This window comes from Protopterus annectens, chromosome 5.part1 (assembly GCF_019279795.1).
Source record: "Protopterus annectens isolate FY-2018-M chromosome 5.part1, PAN1.0, whole genome shotgun sequence".
Classification (NCBI taxonomy): Eukaryota; Metazoa; Chordata; order Ceratodontiformes; family Protopteridae; genus Protopterus; species Protopterus annectens.
Genome location: NC_056736.1, coordinates 365,479,814 through 365,496,377, shown reverse-complemented (window position 1 = coordinate 365,496,377; position 16,564 = coordinate 365,479,814). Strand labels below are relative to the sequence as shown.

General features: G+C 37.3%; 1 protein-coding gene across 1 annotated transcript in view; it reads right to left on the bottom strand.

Annotated features, from left to right (window-relative positions):
* The window catches only part of LOC122803163 (short transient receptor potential channel 2-like), a 1,104,815-nt gene that overhangs the window by 185,150 nt on the left and 903,101 nt on the right, over positions 1-16,564 (bottom strand). The window contains exon 15 of the mRNA XM_044072780.1: positions 4,516-4,716. Within this exon, the coding sequence (XP_043928715.1) occupies positions 4,516-4,716 (201 nt within the window). The remainder of the gene's footprint in view (positions 1-4,515; positions 4,717-16,564) is intronic.

Here is a 16,564-nt window from a genome sequence, read left to right as displayed (position 1 = left end):
ATATATATATGTTGTTTGTCTTTTCGGCTTTTCCCGGTTAGGGGTCGCCACAGCGGAAATCCGATCCACTAATGATTGGCAGTCAATTTTTATGGTACCGAGTTGCCAACCTAACCCCCAACCTTCAGCGAAGGAATGCCCATTCACGCATGTCTTTCGGAGGCCACTCGTCCACGGGGAGGACATGCAGACTCCACACAGAAGGGACTCCAGTCGAGAATCAAACAGGAGAACCTCTTGCTGTGAGGTAACAACGCAACCACTGTACCCCCGCAGAAGTCTATAGCTATATATATATATATATAGATATATATATATATATATATATATATATAGATATATATATATATATATATATATATATATATTTATATAGTTTTATTATCACAATGCATAATGAAGGTTTAGCGAACATGGGAATGCCGAATGTTAGTTGGCCAATTTCCATATTGCCAACCTTCAATTCTGTGAGTCTCGTGTTCAGCAAATGCCACTGTGCATTCGCTCATACATGGGGGATGTTTGTATTGAGATCACGGGACAGTCCATATCAGGAGATTTACCCTTTTCTGCACTGCAGTGCGATCTCAGAGTTGGAATATATAAGTGGCAGGGGGTGTGTGAGGGAGGGAAGGGGGGCTTGTCCCCCTACAAAAACATTACTGTCAGTGATGTGAAGTACGGATCTGGTCCCTACGTACTGCTGCAAAGGGGGCAATGGACTTCAGAAGTCGAATTCCACTTTGCCTCAGTTAAGTTGCCAATATTCCAACATTATTAATATTCCAAACATCGAACATGTAAACTGCATTTTTGAATGGTTTACATTCTGATGTTCAATGTTTTAATAGTAAACATTTAGATATATACATATATGTGTGTGTGTGTGTGTGTGTGTGTGTGTGTATACACACACACACACACACACACACACACACACACACACACACATATATATATATATATATATATATATATATATATATATTCACATGGGTCTACTTCTACATTTCAAATTTTCAAAAACTTGAATTGCTTATGGTTGAGGCCATAACATAGAAATTTTGAAAGTTCGAACCGTTTAAATGGAGATCACTGTACAGCACAGAACAGTATATTTATTGAGTTAGTATATTTAATTTGTGGGCTTGCCTCCTGTAAAAACATAAAAAAAAAATTTATTTTTTAATTTAAATTTCTAACTTTCAAAACTTCAAGTCTTATGGTCTCAGCCATAAGCAATTCAAAGTTTTGAAAGTTCAAAATTTAGAAATAGATGCATCCACACACACATGCACATATACAAATATTAATTTTATACATACACATATTTATTTTATTTTTTTGTATTCCTCTCAGTCCCACTCAGCCTCAAACCTGTTTCTCCAGTCCCCACATTTTACTAGCCCTCAGTCCCCCAATTGTTCTTTGTCAGGTACCCAGATGTTATCATTGCCATATGGGCACCTTGACTACTCAGAAAGATGACCTCTCAGTGACTCATGGTGAGGGATGGGAATTAAGAGATCCTAAGTGCTGAGTCAGCAACCATCATTTCTGTGGCAGACAGCAATAGCCCCAAACAGGGGTGACAGCTAGTGCTGTGATATCAGGATGTCAATACTGCCTCACTGGGTTAACCAGAGATGTTCTGTGAGGTTTCTGGTCTTCACCAAAGGTTTCCTTGACAATGGTCCACCCCAGACCCTCCTCCTGTGATAGGAGAGCTGGTTATCAGCCACTTCATTCCATCCTTCCTGTGGGAAACCCTACCACTGGCTGTTGTGCACTCCTGTCATTGAGGTCACTGGTGGAAGAGATGGATTGCACTCACACCATGATGCAGCTTTTATTTAGATATATTTTATATAACAGTATAATAAAGTTTTTGAGCACATTTTTAACTGTTTTTAAAGAAGAAAAACATAATATTATTCATTCAGTGTGTGATCTCGCCATTAATTATGTGACATAATTTAAATTGTCTATATAAATGAGTCATGTTGGTATTTTTAAGACCTCTTGATTAAGCTATCTGGCAGACTCAGTTCTAGTTCTGTTTTATAATATTCTTTGTTATTCCATTTAGTTAAAATGTGCATTTGCATCTTATTAGCTGGATGTTGTGTTTGTTCTATTACCACCTCATCCCTTTTACCTGGTTCTCTGGGTACTCCACAGGGTTTCATAACTGGCTTACTTTGCTTTTTCATCTTTGTGAATGATGTCTGGAAATGCTATGGTGCTGTAAGGTTATACTGAAAATTTTGATTTTTTTTTTTAACTCTGATTTGTTAGCTGTAAACTCAGTTTCAAGATGGATGAACAGATTTAAATCTGCCTAAGCCCAGTTGTCCAACTCAGGTTTGTATGCAAGTATATATCAGCCTTTACTTCATCCACTATAGACTTATCTATTACCTATGATGATCACTAACCCGAGGAACGTGAATTTTGCTAAGCTTCTTAGTTACCACAGACAATGAGCTCAAGTCTGACCTCTATATCTTCTATAATTACAAACACAAGTCAAAGTGTTGGCATTCTATACAGCACCAGGGGTTTTATGACCATCACAGAATATAAAGTACCTGTCCTTTCCTTTTGCTCATCCTCCTGTGTATTTCTCATGTGCTACAATTCTCAGAATTACTGTGACTAAACTTGAGCTAACCTATTTCATAGCTTACACAGTTAATAGAATCTTACAGACAACTAAATTCTCATAACTGTCCAATTTTATATAAAATACTAACTGGGTATACACCATCAAGCTTCTTGACTCCACAGATGTAGCATTACTCTGAGTTAATCCATCTTCGAACAGATAAGACACTTTGACATATAGTGTCACTGCAGCCAGACATTGAGATAAATTCCATTTAAACATACTGACAGTTGTCTCCTAACATGCTTTTAATTAGCCCTCAAGCTTCACCTAGCCAAAGAATGGTTTTGTAGCTGTGGGGTTATTCGGACTAGCTAAACAGGTACATGATTCCATACTCATTTGACATTTTACCCCATCTGCTTTCACTCCTCATTCTGCTACACATTCTGATTCACTACCGTGGCTCTTCATTCATCCAGTTTCTGTTTACTCACTCTCTATTTTATTTTATTTATTTATTTAACATTTATTGACCTTTAAAGTGCAACTAGGACAGAGCCTATTTTCAGCAGAGGCCGTGGAGAAACACTCCAGAAGCATGTCTTTGGAATATGGGAGGAAACTGGATTACCCAGAGGAAACCCACACAAATGCAGGGAGGACATCCACAGGATGCACCCCTGCTGAGAATCGAACCAGAGAGCTTCTTGCTGTGAGGTGACAACATTAACCACTGCACCACTATCTCCTTTGTCTATCTGTTCTTTCCATGAGGTCCACTGAATAGTCTATCATTTCACACAAAATATTTTCTTGTCCTGTTTTAATTCATCATGTATCGTTACCAACTGCAATTTGTAACCCTGCTCTGTATTCTCAGTTCTGTAGTTACTGGTTATGCTTTATTTGTTTACACTTTGCTATAATTTACCACGTTCAAGGCACACTTTACTGTTTATACATTTGCTGCTAACTGTATATGGCAATGTCATGACCTCATATGTGTGGTCACTGTAATTATGCATACTATACTTGATTTGCTTAAACAATGTTACACAGATGGTATACTGTTCACCGTACAATTTGATAAGGTGTTAAGGAGGAACTTCAGCTTTGGCTTTCTTTCTGTTGACATGTGTACCTGTTTTTCTTCAGTGTCCCTGTATATTCATATCTATATAGTAAATTTTATGTTACAAAATTATTTGTACTGTTGTCTTTGTTACTAAATTTTCTTTTCTAACTTTTTTCCTCTAGAACCTTCACATTAAATGGGCTGTACTCACTTTGACAATCTAATGAACAAGAAAACAAATATAGCAGTGATATACTTTTTTCTTGTTTTTTGCTAACAGATGCATACAGTATGATAACACATGAGCTGTGTAAAAATGACCTCATTTGTGGCATTCCAACCGCTTTTGTACTGTTGTACTTCCTGAAGAACATACAGGAAATACCGTGCACTTGAAGGTTTCTAACATCATGTATTGCATATCCTGGAAAAGACCACTTTGTACAAAATGTACAGGATGATGATAGTGATGATGATGATGATGATAACAATGATGGCACATCTTGCACAATGTCATTATATGTCATTAAGAACATGCAAAAATATTACCCTGCAGCTAGATGATATTAAACATCGTAGGTATGATGAAATGCAAAAGTGAAGGTTAAGTATTCATGCACCTTTACCAGAACACTCATAGTCTACAACTGTTTACTCAGAAATGGATTACTGAGGCTCTAGAATGCTATGAGTAATTCTGGAACTTCAGCATAACAAATGTAACAAGACAGCAACCTTACATGGATTTAGTATAATTATTTAGCATTTCTGATCAATTCACATTCAAAATTTGTATTGTTGTTAGATAAGAAGATAACTTTTGACCTACCAGCTTTTGTAAAGTAGTAACACTGTTCAGAAGATGGCATGTAGAAACAGGAAAAGTACCCTTGCAGAGCCACTAAGACACGGAGAGTAAAGGATGCCAAGTACATACTGAGAATAACCATATCTAGAAAATTCCACCAGTCAAAGAGGTAGCTACGCAACCCCTCTATCCATACTTCTTTACATTCGAACCATAAGAAACCTACAAGACAGAAGAAATCATTTGTTATATCATGCCTGAAGAACAACAAGGATCAGTTAACATGGAAAGTATACTTTGACATTATAGAAACCTTCCCATCTGCTTCAAATGCAGCAAAGTGATATAAGCTGGTGTGCTCTAACTCAGTAAGGTAGCATAGTACATGCACAATCAGTTACTCACAGGCACAACAGTTAATTAAAGAGAACAGTTAAGCATAACATGTACAAGTAAGACCAGCCATCTGTGTTAACACTATAAAAATGCTGCAATGCGTTTAAAATGACAGTAAAATCAAAAATCATATAGCATCATTTAAGTGGGTGATCCTGAGTTCATACTACAGCAAACGTTCTTACTAAGATGCATCAGAGACAAGAGTAGTAAAAGTGAAAGTCACCTGACTGGGACTCTTATGTATACCTACATATGGACATAAACACATTGAAAAAAGATACAGTGCATCAGAAAATGGGCTTGGAGAACAAATATCCCATGAGCTAAACAATTCCAAATGGGTGAATTAACATACTGAAGATTCTGGTTAAAAAGTGCACCTTTTCCCAGTACAAATCTGTGTCCTCCACTTAAAACCTTTTCTTTTAGCTGTCATTATTTTTCTACTTGCTAACCAAATGTAAGCCGTTGTTTGCTTGAACCCTTACATCAGATAATTTTTTAACACAGCTTCAGAAAAATAGAACCAGAGCAGAAAAGTACACGCAGAAAACAGCATACTTTTTAGCTTCTTCTCCTTGCACTTTCTGCAAAGACTTTTTTAAAGGTGTGGTAGTGAGTGGAAAAAATACAGAACAAATGGAAGTAACTGCAGCAAAAGGCATTACAAAGATGTTCACTTGCTGTGAGATAGATGTGAACAAAAACTTCATAACTGCTATTAAGTCTGGAACTCAACTACCTCATGGTAGCCAGAGCAGAATTGCATGAACAAAGTATCATTATATAAAGCCGTGTGCGCGTGTGTGCGTGTGTGTGTGCTCACGTGTGAGCGTGTTTTGATTTTACACCAGGTAGGTGAATTGGTCAAATAACCCTTTTCAGTCAAGACCAGAATAAATGGCTCAACAAAGTAGTAATAGAATATGTAAATTATATAAACAGTACTCTATTTCACACCAAAGGGAAAAAAACAATGGTTTCTGTACAGCTGCACAAGGACTGTGCAGGAGGATGTTCTTGCACACAGTGAAAAATACTCATGATGTGAATATTGAGCTTCTATCACATGAGAGCACTCAGCCCTGCTCCACTCTGATGGCAGTCATGAGTGATAGAATGGAGCGAGTCTGGCAAACTGAGTTCTCATAGTAGTATAGCAGAGCTAGGAGAACATGCAAAGGCTACCTCATGCAGTGGTAGTGTGATTGGTTCCTGAAGAGATATAACAAGGTTTGGTTATGTTTACAAGTGATGATTTGTACCCCTCAATGGAGCTTTTTGACATTAAATGCTAGAAAACACATAATTCCTGCAAAGTCCAGTATATTATCCAAAATGCAACCAACATCACAAAGCCGCTATTATCACTCCAAAAGTGGTAAGAAATGTGAACATTTAGGGCAATATGAAAGTAATAGAGCAAGGAGAGGGAAACACATAAGGGAAAAAAATAGAACCCTGGTAGGTGAGGGGAAGAAAAGTAGGATGCAGTTGTGTTTTTTGGATAGAACCCCTTTTTTATATGAAAAGGAAAGGAATGAGGGGTACATGATGCAAGGGATGTTTGAGTCTGGTAAAAGGATGTAGTGCACAGTGTGTAGAGACAGGTAAACATGTGGCTTTCACACTGGCCTCTTCACCTAACTTCTTCCATGCCTATCATTTGAAGCTTATCCTCTTTTTGCAGCTGCTGTTCCTTCTCTGACCTTTCATGCTAAGCCACTCCTCATCCTCTTCATTGAATCTTCCAGAAATGGATTTACTTCTACCATCTACATCATTTACAAGCTTTTAGAGTTTTGTTTGCAAATATTGTGTATAACATTTTTGTACATATGAAGCTGTTGATAGTAGTCATACTGCTGACACAGTTTATCTTGATCTGTCCAAGGCATTTTTGATAGCCTCACCCCATGTTAGAGTGATTAGTAAACTAAATGCATTACAAATAGATTGTCATGTGATAAGATGGGTAGCCATTTGGTTAAATTAGAAAACTCACTTGTTACAGGTGGCAGGTGCAGCATCTGAAAATATGAGGGTAACCAGCAGCGTTCCACAAGGTTCAGTACTGAGACAACTTCTGTTCAGTATTTCCATTTCCAACTTCTATACGAATTACCAGGACCAATGACTAACTTAAACTTGCAGATGAGTACAAAGTGGGACTCACTGTCAGCTCCTCCTCTGATGTCCAAGCTCTCCAGCAATGACTTATAATTACCTTGTGTACTAAAAGTGGGCTCAAATTAAATGTTAAAAAGTGTAACATTGTCACATTTGGCAGACAATCCGCATCCCCAGCATACAGCATAGACAATATCCCACTTTAAAATGAAAATGTAGTTAGGGATCTTGGAACTTAGGTTGATAATTCCCTCTTATTTCATCACCATGTAATGACTGTACGAAATCCTTCTACTTGTCACAACTAATTACCAAAGGAATATCAGGTAGATGTTATACTCAGAACTGATTAGGCTAATTATTAAATACAACACCCCCACTGGATGTACGTCACTAGACATATTAAACAATTTGAAAGATCCCAGGTTCCTAACTGTTGCTCGTTTGTCTCAACACATATGACAGGAAAGCTGGGTTTTTTTGTTTAGATGCTTTAATACATAGAAACACATCAGGATGGATAGCATCATCATTAAATACGAACAAACTAGTTAACAGACAGAGCTTACATACATACATATTCACATCTCAACAGCTAACTACAAAATGGCAGTCAGGCTTCTACTGCTCAGTATTTATACACTTGTGCAAGCCCTTGGACACCTTCTTAATGAACTTAGAACTGTGCAAACAAATATGTGGGGTTTGCACACACAAGGAGATGGGAACAAAGGATGGACACATACATACAGAAGGTAGGACATGGTAATGGGAAGGATGAGAAGATGCACAGGATGTGGGACAGGATACATAGGATAGCAGTCACACCACTTTGGGAACAGGATTGGTCGCTGGTCACAGAGGAAGGTGCCAGTGTGGCACAGAGAACTACACAGAGCTACACAGAGCTACCACCAACTGACAGTCCAATGAAGACACTTCTAGGTGGTGTGGAGCACACTGTTGCTTCAGTGGTCAGGGCCTACCACTCCAGCAAATCTGCCGTTCACCAGAGAAGGATATTTATTAGGCCACGGAATTAGCCAATCTGATGTTGTACTACATCGTCCATCACAGCCTCAACCATCTGTTTGCTGCAGTAGTTGGTCAACATGTGGTATAACATGGGTAGCCACCTGAGATTGGTTGTTTCCCCTCCTTGGTAAGCCACCCACCTCCTCCTCATCAGATCCACCATAAGCCACAGCAGAGGGAGGCTATGGTTAAGGTGTCTAAACCTCCTAATATTCACCTTCATCTTTGGGTTGACTTGCAGAGACACTACAGTGGGATAAGTGCTACATGTCACTGAAAACACTGACTTGTAAGGCACATAGCAGCGATACATACCCCATCCTTCAGCCAACCATTCCTAACTCCTGTGACACTCCATCCTATTGATGTGCACATATTAATAATGCCTGCTGGAGATTTATGGATTCAGCTTGAAAAAAGAAAATCCAGTTTCAATGCATTTCTGTACACTCTATTCATACTGAAGCTTCCCACTCCTTCAGTGTTTCAGGCAAGCAATACTTTAAGTCATCATAGCACTGTCTATTCTGTTCTGTAGATTGCCGAATACCAGTAGCTTTGCTTAGCATGAGGCCCCGGTCAGGTCATGCCAGGTCTCTACCTTTTTAAAGTGATTATTATATGAACTTATTAGCTTACTGCTTGAAGTTGGTGTGAAAGAGATATGTATGTCTACAAGTGCTACCATTCACTTCTTCTTTGCAGGGTACCAAACACCAAATGGCATATCAAAATGGGAGCAACTTGTGTTAATGCACATGACCAAGAATCTCACATTGTGTAAGCATTTCCTGCTCAGATGCACTGTGCACATGCATGCATTTACCTCATGCACCCCCTGTAAAATTCCAGAAAGTACTATGGATGTCATGGCCATGCTGCTCATTATAGGTTTATTGCATGGAAATAAAATGAAGCAATTTGCAGTTATTCATAATAGTAGGCATCATTTACATATAGTCTGCAAAAAAGGATTTAAATTTGTAGAATTTAGTTTGGCATTACCATTTTGGTAACCTGTATTCCACGAGTCATGCAGTTCTGTGAAGTAGCATTGTAAATGTTGTTGTATGAGTAGATACATGGGTTTTTCTGGTAAGGTATATATTTTTCATCAAAACAATATCAAAGGAAGATTTTTTCCTAGCTGGATAAATCACTAATGAAAGCAATATAATTTGCTGAATGCATCTATAAATACAGTATACCCCTATTTCCCCAGCATGGATTTATATCTGTAAATACAATATACCCCTGCTTCAGCAGCATGGATTTATCAAAGGATAGAGAAAACTTGCTGCCATACTTATGATCAGACGACTCTATTCTCACCTCTGCTAACCTATGTCTAGGCCCTGATGCCATCTTCATCAATCTTTCTAAAACTTTCAAGTATGTCAACCTCTCCCTATCCCTACACTCCTGCCACTCATGCAGTTTTGACCAGTCTATAATTGTTTTGTACCAAAATTGCATAAAAACAAGCAGCATACAAGGAAAATCTGGCAACTACAAATCCTGATCTATAAACTCTCTGCTGGAGTACCACAGGCTCAATCCTAGGTCTTATAGTCTTCCCTCTTGTCATCAGTATCTTCCCATCCTTAATCAGAACACCCAATATCCTTCCTTCCCCTAATCAGAGCACCCAATATCTTTATGTATGGTGATGGCATACGTTCATAGGTGAGTACTAGGTTAACGACCACAAAGACCTTTTTTAAGCCTATCTGGTACCCTTGATAAGTGTAAGCAGGGGCTTGGGAAATTAACTATTTACAGGTTGCCAGTGTCCATTAGAGACATAGGTATGAAACCAGGGATGAATTTCCCATTCCCTATCTAGTTGTCCAAGTTACACTTCAATTGGATTATGGAGGAACTCTGCTTCATATGGATGGGGAGCCTGTTCCAGAGAAAGGGTAGTCTCTGGGATACATACCTCTCTCTCCAGCAGGTCCTATTTAGATTGCAGGCCAGGTTTTTTAAGTCTTTAAAATGGATAATTCTTTAGAATGGATAATTCTAGTGCTAGAATTATCAACAATTTTAAACCTGACCACAACTATAAATCCATTCTTAACAATCTTCAAACCTTCCTCAACAAGCTTAATTGTCCTGTTCTAGAAAAGCGACTTAGTTTAAGTCCCAGAAAAATAAAATACATGTTTTTGGTACTTGTACATGTGGTAAAGTCATCACCAACCTCATTCTCCCACCACACTTTCTGTAGCACTACTGAACTTGTGGATAGCTTAAAATACCTAGGCACCATGTTTAATTCGCCATGACTTCACACATTGACATTCCAAAAGCTAAAAATCAATAAAATAGTCAACCTGCATGATTACATCATCAGAATCCTTAAACCAGAATCATTAATTGCAATAGAAAAAGGCTTTCAGCTGCCACTACTGGAATATCAATTCCCTTAGCTTATTCCCCTAAGTGTAATTTTTATGGCCTACTGATTCTGTATAACTGCATATGTAGATTAATCCTACTAGACCCCCCCACTACTCATGACCATCATTATATCACCCTTTCCAGAGTCAACAGGGTCTCAAAAGATCTGATTTCTTCTCATTTACATTTCTAAATCCATCAACAGCCATGACTGCCCACTACTCACATCTAAACTCTGTACCTCATATAAACACGTAGAGGAATCTGAGGAAAAATATATATGTTTTTTTAAATGCATTATGATGGCAGCTGTTAAGGATATGTAAGTTCCTTTAGAAAACTCATCTGCAAAGATATATATATAAAAGCATAAATGACCATTTCCTTTCTCACTAGGCCCATTTTAACGTCAGCTCATATTGATAAATGTATCTCATTATGACCTGTGCATGGGGGCATACATAAACACTTTCCAAGTCAATTGTACCAAAGCAAGTTATCCAAAATGTATATCAGAACTTTCAAAATGTGTTCAATTAAACACACCATTAATTGAAGCAAAGATCAAACATAAATTGATATAAAATCTTATTATTTTATAAAGAAACATATGCTTTCAGAAACAAAAATATTTTCAGTGTTTTTTAAAAGCCAAGATACTCCACAAATTGTGAATCTATGGAGCATAAAATTCCATAATCATGCACTTCATGAGCAAAAAAAAAAAAAAAAAACCAGAAGCAGAAGATAGCTAGTTTAAATCTAACCTTTCTTTTCTATCCAGATGTAAGCATTACAACAAAGGTAACAGACAACTGTATCCAGATGTAAGCATTACAACAAAGGTAACAGACAACTGTATCCAGATGTAAGCATTACAACAAAGGTAACAGACAACTGTATCCAGATGTAAGCATTACAACAAAGGTAACAGACAACTGTATCCAGATGTAAGCATTACAACAAAGGTAACAGACAACTGCTGCTGAATATGACATTTGCTTTGGTATCTTTCTTCCTTCTGTATGAACTATGAAGGGATTGTTCCAACATGTGATGACATGCCAGGGATGTAGAAAAGTTTTTGATGATGCACTAAGAATGACTTAAATATAGAATATCTACTTTCTGCCAGTCACATATTTTTATCACACCATTAAACAAACTATATGTATATGTGTATGTATGTATGTATGTATATATATCAATCTATATATATATATATATATATATATATATATATATATATATAAAATGGGGCCAGTAGATTTAGTTGACAGTTTTGAAAGTCGATACCTGTTTTGTTAACACATACACTTTGATCAATAATATGCCCTTTATCTGGTTTTGTGTGATCACTAATTAATATATAACTATATATACATATATATATATATATATATATATATATATATATATATATATATATATATAAAACTATATATATATATATATATATATATATATATATATATATCACCAAACCAAGCCCAAAAGACAGGAAAATTAATAGCAACAACAGTCCCAAAGGATGGAAGACCACAAAATCAGTCCAAGGCAGCGTTACAAGATTTCACAAGACAGCTACAAAAACGCTACTCACACTGTCCAAAACAAAGTAGCGAAATGTTGCAGAAATCCCAATAATTCATAGAACAAATACCAGGAACTGTTCAAATAAAATAGCCACGAATTTATTAAAACACAAAACGTAAGCGCTTTCACAAAGAAAAACTTTGCTTCATCAGACGTTATAATTCAAAAAACAGTCACTCACTGTTTTTTGCCAAGCTGTCTTGTGAAATCTTGTAACGCTGCCTTGGACTGATTTTGTGGTCTTCCATCCTTTGGGACTGTTGTTGCTATATATATATATATATATATATATATATATATACATGTATATATATATATATATATATATATATATATATATATACATATATACATATATATATATATACATATATATATATATATATATATATATATATATATACATATACATATATATACATACATTTATATATATATATATATATATATATATATATATATATATATATATATATATATATAAAATTAGCAGGGGATAATAAAGTCTAGTTTAAACTTTGTTATGTTTTGTTTGCATATTCTTCAGTGCATGTGAACATTTGTTCTGTTGGCCTTTTGCTATTGATATTAACGACATTAACTTTAGCATATTCTGATTATATTAAGTATACTCATAGATAGACAGATATAGATACACACACACACACACACACACACACACACACACACACACACACACACACACACACATAGATAGGTAGATAGATAGATATAGATACATAGATACTGATATAGATATATAGCTATATCCTTATAATGGGGTGGGATAGACAGTTTACTATCAAATTTGTGAACAGAGATGCTCCACAGATGGAAAATTCAAAACTTGGATGTTCAAATTTCCATCTTACTGAACATACCAGTTTTCGAAACTTTATATCAGTGAATGTACTGTGTGTTCGCTGATATGAACTTGAAGTACTGTATGGAGAATGCAGTACAGTGCAGTTTAGAAACAAATCCCTTTTCTTGCTGTAGTGCTCAGAGTTGGAATATATAATCAGCAGGGGGTAAGGGGGGCATCCCATCACAGGGATGATGTAAGGGGGCTTTCCCCCATGCAAAAACGTGATGTGAGGTATAAGAGTTTTATTTACATGAGCTCCTATATGGACGTCATGAGATCTTTTCAGAAATGATGTTGAATTTGCTGAATTCGATCAGCTGATTCAACATTGAGCTGTAGTCTTGATGTTGACATTTGTTGTTGTGATTCAGTGTTGTGAACGGCATTTATTTTGCTGTTCACAAATTTGATAGTAAGCCATGATAAACATTTATCCAAGACTAAGAACAGATCCTTTTATGCATATCAGTCAGTGTGGAAAGTTTACAAATATAATGTACATAACAAATGCACAAAACTATACAAAATAATTACAGCTATATAAATCAAAACTCAAGAGGACTAAAAATTAGAATGATGAAGCAAAACAAGCTAACAAAAAATAAAGCACACACTACAGGTTTTTGACCAAAGCACAGCATTAATGACAAATCCGACCTGACCTGAAACTACAAATTCAAGTAAATATCAGACTAATTTGTGAACTTAATTTGGTTGACAAGAAAGCTATTGACATCTCTCAGAGAGCGCTATAATACCAGGGTTGGGGAATATACTCTTTCCTCATTATTGTTAGTATATTTAATTAGCAGGAGGTGCAGGGGGATGGACCCCTGCAAACATTATTTTTTATTTGAATGCTCCTTCAGACCATCAAAATACCACAATATCGAATTATAAAACATTGAGAAAGAAACAACAAAATACCAGAACATCAAAGGACGACATGCTCGAACCGTGAAACATCAACACAGGTAGTGTGGATGTCAGGTGGTACACAGTGATATGAAATGGAGTTCATGATACAGTGGTGAACGGGAATTTACCCTTACCCCACTGTAGTGCAATCTTGGAGTTGGTACTGAACCAGAACCACCTATACATCTAACCAAAGCCGCAACGCACACTCCTCCACCCTACTAAGAGCCAGCGGTCCTATACTTTAAACAAAGAGCAAACATACTAGTGTTAATGTATGTTTACCATCCTCCCCACTATACTGCATGCAATATTTTGTATTTGGTAGCTCACACACCGCCGAGGCATACTTCTCTCCTTCCGTATCTCTCTCTCTCACTCATATGCCTTCATCTAACTGCTGAATCCCAATGACCAAATACCTCACTGTTGTTCTTTTCCTTACCTTGCACATACCTTCCTCATCTCTTAACATTTATCTGCCCCACAGTGTCTTTCTTGCTTTCTGACTTGTAATACCACCCTTATAAACTGGTAACCTGCTTGTCCTCTGTACTAGTAAAGCTCCACTTACTTTTCTCATAGATTGTCTCTTTTCAGAGGTTTGTCATGATCTCAGATCCAACCTACTCTGTTCGCCCTTGCTACACCCGGGCTCACTCCACTCCTTTACCCTACCCCCATTCCCACCCACCCCCTTATCATTATATTTATACCTTACACACCTTGGTTTCAGCTCCTCCCACATTTCCTAATCCAAACCAAACCCTCTCCACCCATCTCTCACCATTCCTACCTCAGAAACGTCACTCCCCCCACTTGCTTTAACCCTCCTGCACCCTATTAACTGTCTCAATCCCTCTCATCATATCATTCTTAATCACTATCTCCCCCAAACTTTTCTCCAACCCCCACCCTTCTCACTGGGTAACCTCACCTAAAAACATTTCAACCCTCACCACTACATACTCCTTACTGTCCACCACCTATGTCCCACAAATAAAGTACACCCTCCCTCTACCTCATTGCCATTTTGTAAATGTACCTCTCATTCCTTACCTACTATCATGTAAACGTTAACTTATTTCATGTAATCCCTTCATGAACTATTCCATTGCACCACAAGAAACACTCCCTGCCCTTCCTAATCTTACACTGTCTTTTCAATTCTTCCTCTACTCAGCTCTACAAACTAAAAATACTCCCCAACTCAGCAAACTCCCATAAGCCCAAACACAAGCCTTATGGTTCCTATGTCTATACCATTAAACCAACCCTACCCCCTAAATCCCTACTATTAGACAGTGACATCCACCCCACCCCCATCCACAAGTAATACCTACCCAACTAAACACCTCTCTATCTATTCCATTAACATTCAGAGTCTGCCTTAGAAAGTTACTGAGCTGTATTCCTGGATCACCCACTACTCCCCTCATATATTAACACTATCTGAAACCTGGTAAAAAAAACACATATCCAATACTGAAACATATATTGTATTGACAGAACTAACAAAAAAGGTGGTGGTGTTGCAATTATGTACTCCAAACAGCTGACCCTCTCCTCCTTGCCTATATCTCAGCCTGACTTTCACCCAGCTGAACTACTCATTCTTAACTATCACCTCAATCTCTTGATAAAAATGTGCCATTGCAGCTGTTTACATACCACCTCATAACAACATTCCCATCCTAGAATGTGTCCTATCTTGGATCTCTCAGCGCATCACCTATGAGACCATTCTCCTTGGTGATGTAATTATTGACTGGCAAAAACTATCCACTTCCTCCTGTTCCACACACATCAACCTCCATGGCTTCCATTAAGTTATTACCCCTACTCATTACAACAACAATAATACCAACAGTTCCCCCTGAAACTGGATAATAACTTCTGATCCAACCCTGTACCATAACCCCAGCACCCTACCCGACTCCCTAAGTGACCAGGTTAGGTTCGATAAATGGTGAAAAATTACAGGTGAAGAGAGGAAAGAGTAAGGGGGAATATTCTAAGACATGCCCTCCAAATACCCAAGTCCCACCACTACAAACACTGTAGAAATCTCTCTTCCTTTAATGCCAATACTTTTAATAATATGCTAGCTTCTATTAACTGGTCTCTGCTTAGGTACCTTCCCCTCAATGATGAACTTCTACATTTCAATCACACTTTTCTGGATATTCTTGACTCCTTAGCCACCTAAGAAAAATTAGGGTTAAAACAACTTACTCTCTTTGGCTGTCTAAAGATACCCCAGTCAGATGAAAAAAGGGACAAGTATTGGAAACAATGGCTACAAACTAAATCCAAATCAGTTTTCCAAAAGTATAAAGAACATTGAAACTTTTCTAAAAAAACAAATTAATAATGACAAGAACAAATTCTACTATAATGCCCAATTCACCCGGAATTCTAACCCTAAAAAGTTCTGGCATTCCATCAACAAAATTCTATACCCTGGTAACCCCACCACCCCCAACACCTATCCTAACAACACTCCCCAAGAATCTGCCAGGCTACTCAATACACATTTCGTTGAATCTATTAAAAAACTTACCCAAATGTATACATCTGTCAATCCCTTTCATACCACACAAAAAAACAAACACAAACACCCATTTCTCTCTTAAACCTGTCTCCACTGCTTACATAAAATTGCTTCTACTAAAACTAAAACCATGCTCTTCCTCTACTGGCAACCTTATTCCTTAA